This window comes from Sceloporus occidentalis, unplaced genomic scaffold (genome assembly GCF_023333645.1).
Source record: "Sceloporus occidentalis isolate IW3139 unplaced genomic scaffold, rSceOcc1.0.p SCAF_7, whole genome shotgun sequence".
Classification (NCBI taxonomy): Eukaryota; Metazoa; Chordata; class Lepidosauria; order Squamata; family Phrynosomatidae; genus Sceloporus; species Sceloporus occidentalis.
The window spans coordinates 93,473,567-93,491,620 of NW_028316987.1; the positions used below are offsets into that span (position 1 = coordinate 93,473,567).

Genomic DNA, 18,054 nt, shown 5'->3' on the forward strand with positions numbered 1-18,054 from the left:
TAGCACAATGTACACTTGTTCATATATAACATGCCATATCGGTTGAGATGTAATTCCTGTTTTGTATTATGTTTCCTCTGCCCAGCCCCCACAGCAGAACTCACAGTCCACTCGTAGCTCAGCTTTTGTTGAAGACACCCCCATGCTGTTTTCAGCCAGACACCGGTAGACCCCCATGTCAAGGGGAACTACAGCAGTGATGATCAGCTGGTGGCAGCCCTCTTGATCCTCATTGATCATGTAGTGATCATCCTCTTCAATGACTCTCCCGTCCTTGAACCACCGGATGGAAGGGGTGGGTTTACCAATAACAACACAGTCGAAACTGACTGGATAGCCATCCTGCACCTCTTGGTTTTGAAGTTCAGTTATGAAGATAGGAGCTGGAATTATTTTGATGATGATAATGATTATTAATAACAGTAATGGCAATGCACAAGTCATGTATGTGTGTTTGTGCATGCTATGGAAAGGCAAGATCATGTTTTTAAGAAGCTTTAAAGGAAAGGTTATGTAATCACTATATTACTTTCCTGTTCCATCATAAATCAAATAATAATAAAAGAGGAAACCCAATTTGCTTATTTCCCAGCTAACTTTCCAAGAATACAAAATTTGCACTCCGGGCTTTTTCTTTCATCCTGTTTTCATAGTGAAGAATCAGGCAGAGTCTGGTAAGTATGATGAGGCCAATACTTTCTCTTAGCCTGGACCTCTAGGGAAGAGTAGTTGAATCCTGAACCTCATCCTGGCACCAAAGTTTAATGAAAGCCCAGGATTTGTTTGAATCCTGCAGTTGCCAAGCTCAGGTGTGGAGTGTTGGTGGCAAAAACCAACCAACAAATCAAGAAACTGGAGATTGAATATGGTAGCTGGATGCTACCTTTTATAAAAGGGTAATTTGTTATTTCAATATTTAGGAATATTCATTGTCTGCTATGACAATGAGATGGTTACTTTGAAACTAAAGCAACTGCTATGTCCAAGGAGAGTAATAAAGTCCATTCTCAAAAGGATCCTTTCAGTTGGATGCAGTGTCAGAATGCTTACAATCCCATCTAGAACCCTTAGAACTCCAGAAGAGAATGCAGTATTAGAATTCAGTTACATAGCAAAGCGCAATCCACTGCCCAATGTATTTCCACCCCTGTAGCTAAGCAAATCTGAGAAATCGTAACCAATACACATAGCTTTCCCCATCATGGATATGATATGTAGAACACAAGCATAACAGAGCAATAAATGGACCAAACAGTTCTAATCCAATTCATCCCCAAACCATGATAGAATATGCTAGTTGATGATATTAACATTTTTATGGTGCTCTAAGAATCCTGTTTGCTGAGGAATGTCTATACATCCTAGAAAGCTAGTCAGTTCACCTCTAAAGTCTCTAAAGTCTGGTGTCCACCAGTAAAAAGCCTTGAATTTTCAACTTACCAGTATCAGATGTTAGCAATGGAGGTGGTGGCCGTTTCACCAAGGTCCGCAGTTGCCCTGGCACAGGTGGAGTGGCTTTCCCAATACGCAGTTCTAACTTCTTGGAGCCTTGATCCAGGATGTCAATCTCAACAGGAATACCCATAGCAGCAAACATCTCTCTAAACCGGCTAGCTGCTGTTTTGGCCTCAGCCATAACTTCAAACTTGATGTAGATGTATCTTTCATCTTCACGGTAGGTCTGGTGGTCTACCACCTCTATCTCTCCCTCATCTGCACTGACAAAGAGTTCCTCCTCCACATCGGAGATTTCTGTGGAGATTTTGGATTTGAACAGTTTATGAAGCCTCCTCCCTGCCTTGCGGAAGGCATCGTCCAACTCGCTGCCGGAAGAGCTGTCCGCCTCACTCTCGATACGCTTTTTGGCAGGCTTGTGCTTGCGCACAGGTGCTTCAGGAGGGGATCTTACGGTCACCTTGGCACTGTGGGAGACCTTGCCAAATTTGTTGGACACTTCACATGTATATTTACCCATGTCATCCATTTCCAGGCCAGTGATAATCAAGGAAAAGGTCCCATCACTGTAAATGTCGATATGATAATGGCGCCCATCAAAAATTTCACTGCCATCTTTCATCCAGCGAACTTTCATATCAGTTTTGCTTTGGGCCACACATTCAAGATGTAGGTTACCCCCTGGTTCACCAAAGAAGTCTTTGAAGGTCTCAACAAACACGGGACATTCTTGCTGCTTGATCTCTTTCCTCACTTTATACCCTTTGAAAGCAGCCTGGATTTTTACAGCTGCCTGAGCCATGGAAGGGTCATCCAAGTCTCCTTCTACAGTCTCTAGTTCAGTTGGCTTAGCAGGAGGAACTTCCTCAGTTCCTGCCTTCTCCCACTGCTTATAGATTTTCTCGGCAGAGAAGGTCTGGACTTTACTAGTGATGCTAACCTTGGAGGAGCCAGCCTTTTTGAGATAGTTGATTAGAGAAGGCGTTCCTGATCTTGACTCATCATCTGAACTGGTAAAGGAGAAATCTGCTTCTCCTGCTTTAGCAGACTCATCACAAGTGGAGTATTCTTCTGAGTAGTACTGTATTGTCTCAACTTCTTCCTTCTTCCGTTTCTGAAGTTTGTCATCTTCTTCAGGCAATTCACTTATTGAATCCAAGGTTGGCTCCCGACTCATTCTACGCTTCTTGGCAAGAGCTTCCCATAAGAGGTGAAGGTCACCCTCTTGAGCAGCTTCAGGTGGTAAGCTAGGTTGCATCTGGTCATCTACTGCCTCTCCCTCAACGCCTGCTTTCAACATCGACACTGGAGAAACTAAGAGGAATTAAAAGCCAAAGTTTTGTTATTCCATCAAAAGACACTAGGACTGGCAGCTGCAAAATGAGGGGTTCTCTGTAAATGATACCTCTGTAATGGAGATACTCATATTTATAATGTAGTAATGGAAAATTTGACAAAAATGTAATTTGTATTCTTTGGGAAATGCATGACTAGCATTAACAAGATTCCAAAAATCCATTCATTCACTTACAATCTTTACCTACAAATTAACAGTTGTGCAAATAATTAGATTCTCAATGGCAATGAAGCACATAAGAGCCCCACATGTGTACTGGGGTCCCCAGATGTGCACAACATATCTGGATTGGACAATGGGTAAGCAAATGACATTTATAATGACTGCTGCTTAGTTCAAGAACAGTGCCAGGATCAGATTATTGCACAACAGCACAGGGTTCCTGTTTAGGCACACTCATGTTATCTTATAATTGTGCCACAGCTACTGAAGTTATTCATACAGTGTTATTAGGGATTAAGAAAATATGAGGCAGAAATGAAACTACTTGGGATTTTTGTTAACAATATCTACAGTGTCAAAATGCTTTCCTTTCATTGTTATTTTTCTCATTTGGGAATACTCAAAACCAGTTGAAGTGCAATTCAAGCTTCCTGGACATTTTATCTCATACCTCCAAGCACAAATTCTTGACCCCCCCCCCCAACAACAACAACAACTAAAGCTAAAGGAAGCTAAGAAACACCTGAATTGGGATATACCCACAAATTCAATCCTATTACCAGTGTTTGAATGGAGACCGTGGTTTCTTGGCACACTGCATATATTAAAACACTTTTCATCTGCACAGCCACACACATACAAAAGGATTTTCCTCATGCCTGGCTTACGGGAATACTTTACTACCCACTGGTGACCACCCACCATCCTAAACTGAAATCTTGGTGTTTTGGCTTGACTATCCAGTGGCCCCTCTTTCATGCCCTCCACTGTGTTTATGGTGATCATACAGTGGTTCCTGTTTTGGTTGCCAAGAACCTTGGCGTCCCACTAGATGACTGTCCCTGGGCTCCTTTATGACAGCAAAGGCATGTAATTTACATCTCTTGAACATCCATAGGAGCTGTAGGTTCTTGACCACTGAGACTGCCCATGTGGCTTTCGTTATGCCATGCCTGGATTATTGTAAATTTGTCTTCCTGTTTTCATTTCCTCTGGCTTGAATTCAGAATAGTGCCATCTGTGTTGTTTTAAATCTCCCCAAATATTCACATGCTTCTCCTCTACGTATTTTTCTCCTCAGTTAAGTGTTCACTTAATCTAACAATGTTCTGTTTTGCTCACACTGACCCGTCTCTGGTGACATAATCACATACCCAAAACAGATAAGTTTCCATGGCATTCTGATGTCACTCCAGCCATTTTGTGACCTTTAATGCCACATTGAAACCCATTTTTGGAGAAAGGTGGGATAGAAATCCAGTAAATAAATAAATGAGTGCATCTCCCATGTGACTGTTTGAGGTGGAGACATTAAACAGTACAAAAAAAACAAAACCCTCCCCCCCAAAAAAATTCCAAGACAAATTTCTAACTTCATTTTTAGACATGGGGAGACTACCAATGCAGTGAGAACAATGACAATGAAGTGCTAATGTACCTTCGACAGAAAGGTTGGCAGACGTTTTGGCATTAGGTGATGCCATGCAAGTATATGACCCTTGATCTTCAGGTTTAAAACCATGGATGATGAGTGTCTGCTTCTTGCCTTCTGAGCTGATTTCGTATCTCCCCCCAGACTGGACCGGTTCTTTTCCTTTGAACCAAACCACATCTTGAGCTTCACTGGATAATTCGCACTCTAACCGAGTCTTCTCCCCTTCCACTGCAGACTTGTCAAACAACGGGCGAGTGACTGAAATTAACTCCGAAACTGGAAGCATCAAGAACAATGGATTTACTCTACACAATTCTGGTTTTTCACTTCAGCAAGCAAAGTGATAGAGAAGCAGGCCAGCCAACAAAAACCTAACAACATGTTTTCAGAATTAGGTTTGCTGTGTTTGGAATGAAGGTTATCACCGTGAGACAGGAAATAAAGAAAGTAGTAAAACTGAGAGTTTCTGGTGTGTTTGTTTGTTTTTATGAAAAACAGTAACAAAGAACCCTGTGGCAATATGACAATTAATACTATTATGTGTCAGAGCAAACCATAATGCCAGGCTTATCTCAGAAGTCTTACTTGTAAGAATGAAAATAGATATTACAGAAATAGATTATATGAAGAAGTCATCACAACCCACCTTTCTCATCGGTCAAGAATCAAACCTCACAAGAGCATGTTAGTATTTCAGCAAACCATGCCAAGTTGATGCATGGAACATTTGTTAAAAAGCAAGAAACACAACCTAATGCAAACCATTTAAACATGAACACAAATAGGGCACTAGAAACTGTGAGAGAAAAACATTTTTTTCTCTGACATACTTTTTTTTCCATGCATTTTTCTGTGCCATAAATTTTCTTGGAAAAGCTATTGATATCAGACACTCAGTGCCCTGCAAATCCAGATCAAATTGTGGCCTTGCTCCTGCACAAAATTTTGAATACAGTTGCTAAGCTCAGTCTGTGGCTACAAATTGCTTAGAACAAAGCAGGTCCTTTTATAGGAGGAAAGTACACATGCCATGCAAGATACCAGACTATTGAATAAGTCTAAGGAGAGGGCAGGATGCCTCTCATTCTCACCTAGCTGCACACTTTGAGGCAAATGCACTGGTTTGCCAGCACCCCCTTTGCTTACAGCTGAAATGCGGAATCTGTACGGCTTGCCTGCTGTGAGATTGTCCACCACAAACTCTGTGCTTGGGATAACTTCAGTGTTGCATGGCTGCCAGTCACTGTCTGGGCTTTTCAGTTCAACATTGTAGCCTATGATGTCGCTGCCCCCATTGTTGAGTGGCTTGAACCAGGACAAGGTGACTGAGTGGCTGGTCTTACTTAAGATCTCCGGCTCTTCAGGAGGGTCAGGGAGGGCTGAAGGCACAACATAGTTCCAGGGATGTACAAGGTAAGCGTAACGGGTCATGAATCAGGTAGCACATTGAAGACCATCACAAAGTGAAGAAAAGCCATGGACATGTCTACATGGGCCAAATGAAACAGTTTCCCCTTGCCCTCACTGCGATCTGTCCTCATAACACGGGGCCAAGGCCCTCACTTGGCTGTGGACTGTCTTCACAATGTGAGGCCAGTTCCACATTAAATCTGGTCCATCCCTTCCTTAAACTGCATTAAAATGACTTACCTTTTGTTTTGGATTTTCCAGGAAAATCCAGAGCACTCCAGAGCAATGCTCAAAATATTGATATCTTACTACTTTGAGCTAGAGCTCACAGAAGCCAAGTGGCTGATGGATTCTGTGAGTTGTAATGCAAACAAGTAATGCTCTGATTATTCAACTGATAATATCCAGCCTAGACCTGATGCAGTGAATGTTCTTGAGAATATGTGCCAGACCAATGTGTGATCTCACTTAGATAAGAAGAGCCCAATGGCCACGCATTAATGAAACTCACAGATGCCTAGCATTTTACTGCATGACATGGGGCAGCAAAACAAGCCCTTGACATTCCTTGCATGAGTGCCTTTCATAACCAAAACCATCAGACAAAATCATTATGCATGATTTAAAACCATCAACATCACCCCTATTGACTATAATTCTGGCTTTGTTAGGAGGTTAAACCAAAACAGAGTCTAATTTTCAAATTGATTTGCTGGAACTGGAACAAATCTTTGAAAATTCAGGTAGTGCTTGGATCATCGGCCATGTCTGCAATATGCTGTTAAGGCAGATCACCTGGACTCCAAGCATTAAAGTTGGACTATACAGCAGTCCTGTATATCATGCAAGTTACACTTGGGCTGACGACAACAAGAAAACTCTCTTTGATCTAAAATTCACAGAATTTATCAAGCAAAGAAATAATGGCATGATACAGAAACAGCAGTATCATGAATCACTAATGCAGCAGAAGAATGCTATGACAGAGCAACAGTCATCAAGAGCTTGGTTGGTTCCCACCTACCTATGACAGACAACTTGCATGACACAATGGCATCCCTTGCAGCAAATGTCACCTCTCCAGAATGAAACGGTTGGGCTTTCTTGAGTATGAGCGTATAGCTATTCTCATCTGCCTGGATCCCCCAGGTTTCATCTGGTTGGATATCCACGTCATTGATGTACCAAGCAACCTCATGGACTGGCACTGCTTCACTTAAAACACAAGTGAATACAGCTTTATCTCCAGCCGTGACTGTGGTGTCAGTTAATGGCTGCAAGAATTCTAGGCGCCATCCTGAAATTAAGACAAGAAAGCAAGGAAGAAAGGGTTAAGTGTAGCACTGCAATGAACTGGAGGTTGACAGGAGAGTTGAAAGCCTGTGAAGATACCAAGAGGTGTCAAACTAGCTACCAGCAAATCCCGAAGGATCCCACAACTAAGTCGAAAAGGTCTGAAATGACACAGAATGAATTCTGAAAGTGTGCGTCTGGAAAAAGTTCATCTTTAGCCTCATAATAAATTACACAAAAGAAGGGAAATGGGCAACTGGTACTTAAGTGTATCCCTTTTCAATTCTATCCCAATATGAAGGGCTTGGCAGAATGTGAAACATTTGACAAAAGCTAGACTCTATGCACATTGGTCTCAGCATCAAGAATATAGCAGAAAAGCCTACTCAGGAAGGTACTTTCTGGCAGTCTCCAAAGTGTATAAGCAGTTCTAGTGCAGCGCAATTCATTCCCAATCACACGGAAAGAGGCTATTATGACATTGTATTGATTTTTTAAAAATTAAACATATTAATTTTTTCTAAATACAACAACAAAGTTAGATTGAATAAACCGGGGGGGGGGGGGGGGGAGACCAAAAAATCTCAAAGAAATAGTAATACATAATGATGAAATCTAGGCTGCTGCCACATTGAAAAATTAATGCAATTTGACACTACTTTAACTGGCATGACTCCTTCCCATAGAATCCTAAGAAATGTACCATTGGCCCTCTTGCTGGGGTGAGGGGCACAGGACCACTGTGAAATGGATAAGCTGCAAATAAAAAAACCACTATGTTTTTACCAGAGAGAACACCTCTTGTAGAAATCTCTGGGTCCCCCAGAGGAACTCTATAGTCAACAGCTGCCAGATGTTGACCACAGAATCATGCAGGAGGACTTACAAATGCCTAGAGAAGTGTTTTCTGTAGTAATTGCCAAATCCTCCAATGCAACTCTATGGTCAATTTCCAGCAGAGTTGCACTGGAAGACCTAGAATTTCCTAGAGAGAACATATTACTCAAATGTGCAAAAGTCAAAGACACAGATGTGGAGGGCCAACTGTAGTTTGTTGTAGCACCAGAGTCTATGATTCAAAGCCACTGTTTTCATGGCATGAGATGGAGCAACTCCCATACTGTAATTGGAAGGAATCTTGTTGCACACATTACATTAGTCCCTTATGAAGCATACGGATCAAGGGGAAAAGGACAAAGAATCAGACAGCACAACAATCTGCTATTGGGGCCAGCGGCATTTCTGTCATGGTGCTATACATTTTGTCCTTACCTTTCACAGTCAGGAATGCAGATGTCACCACATCGCTCGCCTGGAAGGTCACCCTGCAGCTATCTTGCAAAGTGAGGTTCTTCAAGAGAAGGAGATGCCGGAGTCCATTTTCAAAATAAACCATCTCGGTCTTTTCAGAGGTTTTGACGGGTTCGTCATCAATCAGCCAGTTGTAGTTGTAGCACTCTGGTTTGGAAAGGTAGCATTCAAACAAAGCTTCACCGCCTTCCATGGCATCGACATTCTCTAAGCCCTGGATGATTGTGTTCTTGGCTGTTCATAAATAAATAAATAAATAAATGGTTAGTCTGGAAATAAAAGAATTTATACCAATCACAAGCATCAGTAGAACACAATCCTTTATATGACATTTTTCTTTTTATTTAAAAACCAAAAGTCATTTGGGCATGACTCAGTAATGCAAAAAAGCTCTAAAATGATGCAGTGTGTCATTTGATTATCACCTGGCAAAGGATTGCCTACTCCAAGTTGAACGCCAGTGTAATGTTCACTTAAAGGGGGCTGGGGTCAGGAACTATGCAAAACTACTGCCAGACTCTTCTTTATTTCAGAATACAGACTTTTGAGATGACTAGAAGCTGCTAGATTTGCACATTGCTACAGCTTCAGATGACCTGCTGACAGTACAAAGCCACCAAGAGTTGACAAATAACCCGAATGTTGTATAAATCCCACTGGAGGAAGACTATGGGAAAAGATTTCAGTGTCAAAATGAATGCGAATCCATTTTCTTGCTCTTCAATATGAAATGTTTTGAACAAGCCTAAACCTTCCCTTGAATTGCTGAAAGAAACTGTGATGATGAGTACAAAAACATTGCAGACCTAGTATGCAGACTTCCCATGATAATCCTATTGTGTGTACAAGCAACCAACACAAGGAATGAAAACTGGGTCATCGTCGGTGCTATATGCAATTTCAAGCACATTATTGCACATAATAGCATTCATTCGGCATTCCCTTATGATCAAGGAATGTTAACTTTCATTAATTTTATTTTAAAGTTTGCTTATCTGATTTACAATAATGATAATCTTTCCACAGGCAGTGAACAGCCATTTTTAAAAATCATATAGTTAAATATGATATATATTTAATATATAATTTCATATAAAAACAATATAAACTGAAACAACAGTCACATAATAATAGAAATTCATAGTGGGCAACTAAGAACCAGCCAGAAGAATAATGTAGTAAAGAACAATTTAAAAGGTTTAGCTCTGAGTAATGGCAGAATAGCACATTAAAAGTAATATTTGGCATTTATAAAGCACTTTAGGGTATTTCAAATACTTTCAATACATTATCTCATTGAACCTTACAACAGCCCTGTAAGGTAGGCCAGCCCTACTGTTTTCATATTACCGACAGGAAGGTTGAAGCTCAGACAGCCTTGTCCAAAATCTCCTTCCTGAGCTCCTGCCTGAGATGAGAGACTCAGCTCTCAGTTGACTTTCTAGCAGTATATTACATTATCCATTGGTAGACAGCCAAGAAAGGATGGAAACTTTGCAAAACCAAACAGAACATGTTTGGGGAATTTGCCAGGACTGAACCTGGGGTATCATCTCAAAAGGATCAGAAAGACCTTCTTCATGACTTCTCTGCAACAAAGAAGAGCTGAAGGAGAATTTGAGACTTATATTTCCAGAGATCAGAGTAATTATTTTTTAAAAAGAGCAGTGTTCCCTCTGCCTCATGCTGTCTATATGATCTGGGACACTTGACAGCTCCTTAAGACTAACTCCAAATGGCATGGAGGGGAAACAGCTGCAGGCCATAGACAAAGAGCTGACTTGCTGGCCTGGATCAGTAGCTCCCTGTATTCACATGAGAGTCTTCTTTCCACCATTGAAGATCTCACCTTGAACATCAAGCATGGCCACCACTTTTGTTCCTCCAGCTTCGCAAGCATAGATGCCTGTATCCCCCGGAAGAGCTGGCTGGATTTTAAGCTTGGCCACATTCCAGTCCTGCTCAATGACAATCCGTTGGCCATCGGCATGGACCTCCTGGTCATTCCTCATCCACCTGGCCTGCACAGGCCTGGAGTACTGGCAGACGAATTCAGCTGTGCCGGCCTCATCGATGGTGATGTCTTGCATGGGGCTGACCACCTCAATGGTCGGATCTGTCAACCAACACGCCAGGAGGGACAGGTATTAGTGCAGCCTTTGGGGAACGTGTATGGGCACTTTTTAAGCACAGAGCTCACAAGTGTGAGTGAGGTGCACGAAAGCTGATCATAAGCATTATTTAGTTGGCTGGATGTAATGTTTGCTTGTGTCAACAGTGGGTTTTATGGAAGCAGGGAGGTTAGGCATTAAGGCAGCTGCTGTTTCCTATGACACTGATGTGTTGGTGCAAATCCAGAAGGTGACTCAACATCCAGTACATATGTGACTGGGAAATCTTCACCACACAGTGACTTACCTCCAACCGCATGGTGTGTACAGGAAATTAGGGTTGAGAATAAGGTGGGAGAAGTAGTAATGCAACAAGATTGTCCAGCAAGAGAAATAGTTCCAATGTTCAAATTTTTGAAGCCTGGGGACAGAAGGGGCAATCATATTTTTCTTACTGCTTTTACAATGCTACAGAGAGCTCAAATTTAGCTAAAACTGTGGAGAGGGGAGCTCAAGATCCAGATCAGAGGAAGACTGGAACAATTGGAAAGTCATGTGAGACAAGTGAAAAATAGCCGGGCGTTCTCAGAGAACAGTGGAGATAGTGCAAACTGCAGAAATAGAGAGAAGACCCTCATAGCTGCAAGTCTAGTTACTTATCCATATACTACTCACCAAGAGCCAGCTCTGAAAAGCTACTGGAATTTGGACTGTTACCCGGAAACCTATTTTTTTCATTTCATACATTAAGTCACAAACCTAAAAGGATGGTGATGCTGCAAAATTTAAGGAAGGTGCAGTGTACCAGAAAACATGAGCTAGGGCATCACTTATCCCCTTATAAGTCTGGTTAATGTTGGGAGACAGCCAGTGAGAAGGTAAGAGCCAGTGAGAAAATGACGGTCTTGTCAGAAATTTAAAATAGATTTAAATGGTAGAGGCAAACAGCACAGCTCTAACCCTGTTGCATTAAAATGGGTATGTTAAAGACATCAGTATAAGCATGGTTAGAATTGTGACAGCATCTTGCTATCTTTGTGAATGAAGCATAGTGACCTACTTTAGGTTCTTTATACATTGGGTTCTCAGAGGTGAGAGAACCCTTTCTATCCATTTGCTTGAAAGACTCCCCACCCCCCCACCCCGATATCAGGGATGGGCAAAACTGGGAATGGGGAAGGAAGCTAAAAAAGAACTAGAAAAGATCCTAAAGAGTAAAGATATACAACTGAGCATAAAAGTTAGAATCATACAAGCCATTGTATTCCCTATTACCATATACAGATGCGAGAGATGGACAGTGAAGATAGTGGATAATAGGAAAATCAATTCTTTTGCAATTTGGTGCTGGAGAAGAGTGTTCAGGATACCATGGATGGCCAAAAAGACAAACAAATGGCTCCTAGAGCAGATCAAGTCTGAAATCTCCCTGGAAGTCAAGATGATAAAGTTGAGGCTGTCATACTTTGGCCACATCATGAGAAGGCATGATTCATTGGAAAAGGCAATAATGCTAGGAAAGGTGGAAGGATGAAGAAAGAGAGGAAGGCTGCATGCCAGATTGATGGACTCTATTAAGGAGGTCACGGGCATGAATTTATAGGAACTAAGCAGAGCAGTAGAGGATAGGGAGTCTTGGAGAGGTCTCAACCACAGGGTCACCATGAGTTAAGATCAGCTCAAAGGTGGACAACAACAACTATAGCAAAGTTAGGATTCTCCATCTCTGCATACAATACTGTCTTAATTATTGGAGGGCTTGTCAACATGGGATATTTAATCCAAATTCCCCCCATGCTCACTTAGGCCCCAAACCCTGATCTGGTGTGGACTGTCTTCATGACATATGCACCTGATTCAATCTTTTCTCTTTAATCCAAATTTAAAAATCTTACATTTTACTCTGGTTTTCGGCTCTCTCTGCAGAGATGGTGGGTGGCTGTCTTTCCAAACAGCCCCTGTGACCTTTCCAACACCGACACCATAAGCACAAGTCACTTTGAGGCAAGAACAAGGCACCTACCACCTATAACATGGCTGGGTACCATGTTGTGACCTCAGCAGCAATGCCAAGTAACAAACCCTAACCCTAACTCAGGCAACAAATGGGGATCATGTTGGAAGGCAAGTGTCCATTGTCACTATAAAGAGAACACAGGTAACAAGGTATTTGGGGCCAGAATATTCCAGGGTCAGCTCAGAGTATTCTGTCCAGTGAAGACAAGCCCTAAATGTATCCATTTCAGGGACATCTATAATTTAATACTTAAGCTGCTGGTTTTCAGCCACTTCTAAAAATCTAGCAGCAGCCCTTTGCCTGGCTTTCTCATGAGAGTCAACAAGTAACATGGACCTAAATCCAATTGGTAGGGCCAAACCAAGTAGTCCCAATGAAGGAAAGGAAACACAGTAACTCAGCCCTTAAATAAGTTCCATTGATTCAGTTGATCTGCTCTAGCTAGGACCAATGGCTGGACTGAGGCCTTGGAGTTTTAATGTGTTACATTTAGACAGATGTTTCTGCCGCAGTTTCCCCCTCTTCCATGAATGGTTATGGAAAAATGCCTCTTTCACTCATTGGCCATAAACTTTGGATTACTCATTGGCCATAAACTTTGCCCAGTACTAGCAGGAGTAGAACACTACCAAACCTCTCTTATTCCTTTAGGGGAATAATTGATAAGATACAGGATTGTGCTTGTTAATGCATGCCTTCTAGTTGCCATTGTGCAGAATTTTGTTAGAGGCCAACCAAAGCCAGACGCATACGCAGCAGTGTGGTTTGTGGATAGAAAGTTGGTGTTGCATTCAAATCCAAAATACCTTTGATTAATAATTTAGCAGAGGATTTGAGGGGCCCTGCCCGAAACGTCACTGTTCCTGAATCATTAGGCCCCAGGTCCTTTAGTGTCAACGTATGCATTTTTCCATCTTGCACAGAGATTTCGTTCACAGAGCTGTTCTGAAGGGGAGAGCCGTCCAACCACCACTGTACATTTTGCATGCTGGAGCGTGAGAGCTCGCAGGTAAAAGTGGCTGTTTCGCCCGCAAAGACATCTGTGTTCTTTAAACCAGAAACTATCTGCAATTCTTCTTCTGCGTAACAGAGCAAGAGAACTCATACCAAGGGAGAACAAAGGTGTAAACATGCACTGACACATCCTTTGACAAAACTAACAACATCACTCACTTGAACAACATACTCTCCTTGGGAATTTACAAAAATGACAACCAAGCTTATACAGAAGTATATTTCACCCTCGCATAGAAAAAGAAGAGACGCTGATTATTTGGAACTTTTTTTCCATGATGAAATGATTATGGTTTGACACCTCCCTTCAAAGTCCACTGGCAATGTTGGTAGAATTCAGAGATATAGCTGTATTAGTCTGCAATATCACTATGAAAAGGGATCTTGTAGCACCCTTGAGACTTGGGAGATTATCACACGGGCTTCTGCTTGCCCCCAGAGTGGACTGAAAGTTTGGGGATTTTATTTTCAGATAGGATGTTATTGCACACTTCCCTCCTCAGACCAGAGGCATCATGAATTAATCTTAGCCAGATCCGTCCCCGACCTGTACTAACCCCTTCCTTCTCAAATAACAGGAGTTCTTAATGGATAATGGATAATGAATAATGGAGGGAGTTTCTGGTTCACAGGCTTCACACACTCCAAAATTTGCTCCACCATTCATATGGTCATCCACCAAGACTACAAAGGCTTATGCTCCACTGCTGGAAGGGCAGGTGTGGTCCGGGACAGCCTTTGTAGGCCCCCGTGCGCTTGCTCCTCAGTCGCTGCCGCTGCCACCACTGCACTCCACCACTCATATGAGCATCACCAACCCCAGCCTTGGACAACATCTTTCCTCCTGGCTTTATCTCTCAATGACTATAGTTAAATCTAAACTTGTCACTTCATCACCAGACCCACAAGTTTTGCTTTTCTTTAGCTATTCATACAGTCTGATTAAAAAGGTCCTTCCTAAGTACCTGTTCACTTCATGAGTTTGAGGAAGTAGACCAAGTCTACGAAAGCTTGTGCTACAATATCTCATGCTTAGTTAGTATCAAAGGTGCTACAACATCCCCTTGCACACTGGCAGTGTTGGCATTGTACAGCAGTCTTTGGGGATTATCTGTAGTGACTGAAGCTCGTGGCAGACTAAAAACTCTTTGCAAGCTTGGCTGAGCCAAGATGTCACAAAATGCAAATTGGTCACACATTAACATTAAGAAAAATAAACTCACATCCAAACTGCAGGAAAGTTCAATTAATCAAGTCTCCAGTGGTGGGTGAATTCATGTCATTTCTTCCCAAAAGGCTGAATTCTATGTCCAACATAGGGTGCACCGACACAGTATAAATAATGCAGTTTGGCACCACTAAGTGCTGTAGCTCCTTTCTATGGAATCCTGAGATTTGTAATTTCACAAGGCCTTTAGCCTTCTCTGCCAAAGAGTGCTGGTGTCCCTCAAAACTAGATATCCCAGGATTCTGTAGGATGAATCCATAGGAAAAGTGGTGTTGAGCTGCATTATTTTTACCCCATAGTTTTGGCACCTTGGATAGCTTCTCCAAATTTCATACTGAAGCCTGGAGAAGATTCATTGCCCTCCTCCCACCATTGACAGGGAAGCCACTAACCACCAGAGTAGGAGTGAATAAAACTTCTGCATTCTTTTAGGACCATTTCCAAGCCAGTTCCTCACTTGATGGCACTGTCACAGCGACATGATTGCAGGGATCAGTCAGCCAAAATACTTCATGAAGAGTCACACTACTGTAATATCAGTGAATTTTCTAAGGGTGCAGCTTGCACAGCACTCACTGCCTGCCACAGGAAGCTAGCATTGTGTGTGTGTGTGTGTGTGTAACCTTTCAGTGCAAAGAATAACCAGAAATCTCCCCATCCTTAAAGAGAAAAAGTGCTTTGACATATTGAGATAATCCACTATGGGGTGGGGTGCAATTGGCCAAACTATGTAAGATTTTTTACATTCTCTGACCTTTTGCAAACATTTCGCAAATAAAATTTTGTAACAAACACAGTGGGTGGAATTGTCCTTCGTAACCTGTCCACTTCAGCACTTCTGTGATCAGTTCAACAACTGAAAAACATTTGTGAAAGACTTTCTGTTGCAAAGGAGGCTGCATAACTCTTTCTCCTGCCACCCATATAAGACAGCCCTCCCAAGTTGCTTTTCTTCCCACAGGGATCCTGTACCTTCTTCCACTTAGCTAACTGGAGCATGGGGCGGATCATGAAATTGGAAATGGTAAGAAGGGAATGGATTATGGTATAGTCCTTCCCTGATTGCTTGTCTGGTCCCCATTACAATCTCCAATAGTTAGGAAATTATCAACATGAGTATTGTTCACATGGCTCAGTCTTACAGGACTGCAAAGCAATGCCTAATTGTAAATGAGCTCCATTTACAAGGCTTTTTACGTGGCCTGTTATCAGCTGAAATGCTCCGTTGATACAGCTGTAAATACGTACATCACCTTCCTAGACCCAGGGTTATATAACTGCTGGTTCATACACAACTGTTTTCAACTTGGTGAGAGCTAGATGGGGATGGTAATGTCTGTATGTGTGGAAATTACCTTCCCTGGATCAAGCACTGCGAAGAGTACTATCCCCTCATATTGCTTCCAAAACAACACCTCTCACAAAGCCAATTTATATATTCATTGAGAGTCATCATGCGTTGAGCAATCAAGTAATGAGAAAAAAAATATGATACAAGCACTTGTGTCAGCAGGCCCTAGAAAAGTTAACAACACTGTGCAGTAACACAGTTGTAAAATGATTATCTGATATATCAGACCATGCCTTGATCTTAAATACAGGTGTGTTTCTTTGGAAACAATGAGGTTTGCAGTGCCATACTGTTTGTGTACCTTTGGCTCCAGGGTTACAACATCCACCCAAATGAAGTATGGCAGACATACCTTGTACATAAACAGAGCAGGTGGACAGCTCGTCTCCAGTGCTGCATGTGTAGGGTCCACAATCCTCGGGTTCCAAATCATGAATGATCAGCTCAATGGTGGTGCCTCTGTGCTGCATCTCATACTTGGCACTGGGCTGGAGAACTAAGGCTCCTTTTCTCCATTCAATGGGAGCATCGGGTTTGGAGATCTCACAGTGCAAGACAGCCTTTCCCCCTGCTTCTGATTCCACATTCTGCAATCCTTTTGTAAAAAGCACTGGCAGAGCTACGGGAAGAAAGGATCAGTGCCATTACATGACAAAATGGAGCACCAATGAGTTGTACTAATTTCATGGGCATTAGGTATGGGCATAATGTAGCCCCAACCACTGTGATAGACTGTCTTGTTTCACAAGATGCAATGCTGAACCCTGTTTGTCAGAGATAGCAAACTGGAGGGATGAATCATTCTCAATTTTTGCTCACAATTTCAGTCCCATGGAAAGGGAAATTTATTCCCAATTATAGCAGAGTGTGATGTTTAACTACAGCTTGCCTTCTGATATAAGATAAATGCAGTGATGATAACACACAACAAGCAATTGCTATTTCACAAGTGGAAGGAAGTTAATGAAATAAAACCCATGTTCTCCAATCCCCCAAGACAGCTGAGTAGGCGGCCTGGGAACTAACCAAGGATAGAAATGCTTGAAATAAATCAAATAAATAAATAAACCAGTACTTTCCTTACCTTTCACCTTCACCTTAGCTGTTGTCTGCTGGTCTCGTGAATCACAGGTGTAATCCCCCTCATCCTGAGCTTCCAAGTCATAGATGAGGAGCTCTGCAAAGTTCCCTTCTTGCCTGATCTCATACTTATCACTGGACTGAAGGACCACGTTCCCCTTCTTCCACACCACTGGAGCCATGGCCTTTGAGAGCTCACATCGCAAAGACACTGTGTTCCCTGCCTCAACCTCCTTGTTCTGGAGGCCACGCTTGAAAAGCACAGGGAGAGCTGGAAGAGAAGACCAACAAATAAGGGAAATGTCACACCTAAAAGTGCCAATATCTTCAACTGACCTAATTATGATTCTACCTCCAACTTGTCTAATATTAATATGGTAGGGAGACAACAGCGAGCCACTGTGGTGTAGTGGTTTGAGCATTGGGCTATGGCTTTGGAAACCAGGATTCAGTTGCCCACTTGGCCATGGAAACCCACTAGGTGACTTTGAGCAAGTAATACAGTCTCCAGCCCAGAAAACATCATGATAGGGTTGCCTTACAGTTGCCATAAGTCAGAAATGACTTGAAGGCACACAACAACAATAGGGGGATAACAACAGAAGATCATTATATTTAAGATTTGGCTAATTTCCCAAACTTCAGAAAGACCTAAATCCCATTTTTCTTCTTTGCCTGTCTACATGTGTGTATATACATGAAAAATGCATGTTTGTGTGTCAAACATAGACAGCCCCCGCTTTTTCCTTGCTTTACTGTCCTGGAAGCTAAATTATACTGACTAATTTTGGACTGTCTGAGAAATCCTGCATCCTGCTGATGAATGTGAA

The 18,054-nt window shown here is 42.2% G+C and overlaps 1 protein-coding gene across 12 annotated transcripts in view; it reads right to left on the minus strand.

Annotated features, from left to right (window-relative positions):
* Window positions 1-18,054, minus strand: part of OBSCN (obscurin, cytoskeletal calmodulin and titin-interacting RhoGEF) — a 249,781-nt gene that overhangs the window by 110,354 nt on the left and 121,373 nt on the right. For 10 of the 12 annotated variants that reach the window (XM_089533747.1, XM_089533750.1, XM_089533743.1 and 7 more), the window contains 10 exons: window positions 17,229-17,495; window positions 16,497-16,763; window positions 13,358-13,630; window positions 10,273-10,539; window positions 8,385-8,657; window positions 6,844-7,116; window positions 5,501-5,788; window positions 4,413-4,685; window positions 1,441-2,769; window positions 105-383 (listed from right to left, as the gene is read on the minus strand). In XM_089533747.1, coding sequence (XP_089389873.1) covers window positions 105-383; window positions 1,441-2,769; window positions 4,413-4,685; window positions 5,501-5,788; window positions 6,844-7,116; window positions 8,385-8,657; window positions 10,273-10,539; window positions 13,358-13,630; window positions 16,497-16,763; window positions 17,229-17,495 — 3,789 coding nt within the window. The remainder of the gene's footprint in view (window positions 1-104; window positions 384-1,440; window positions 2,770-4,412; window positions 4,686-5,500; window positions 5,789-6,843; window positions 7,117-8,384; window positions 8,658-10,272; window positions 10,540-13,357; window positions 13,631-16,496; window positions 16,764-17,228; window positions 17,496-18,054) is intronic. The other 2 variants (XM_089533744.1, XM_089533746.1) reach the window with 2 other exon arrangements.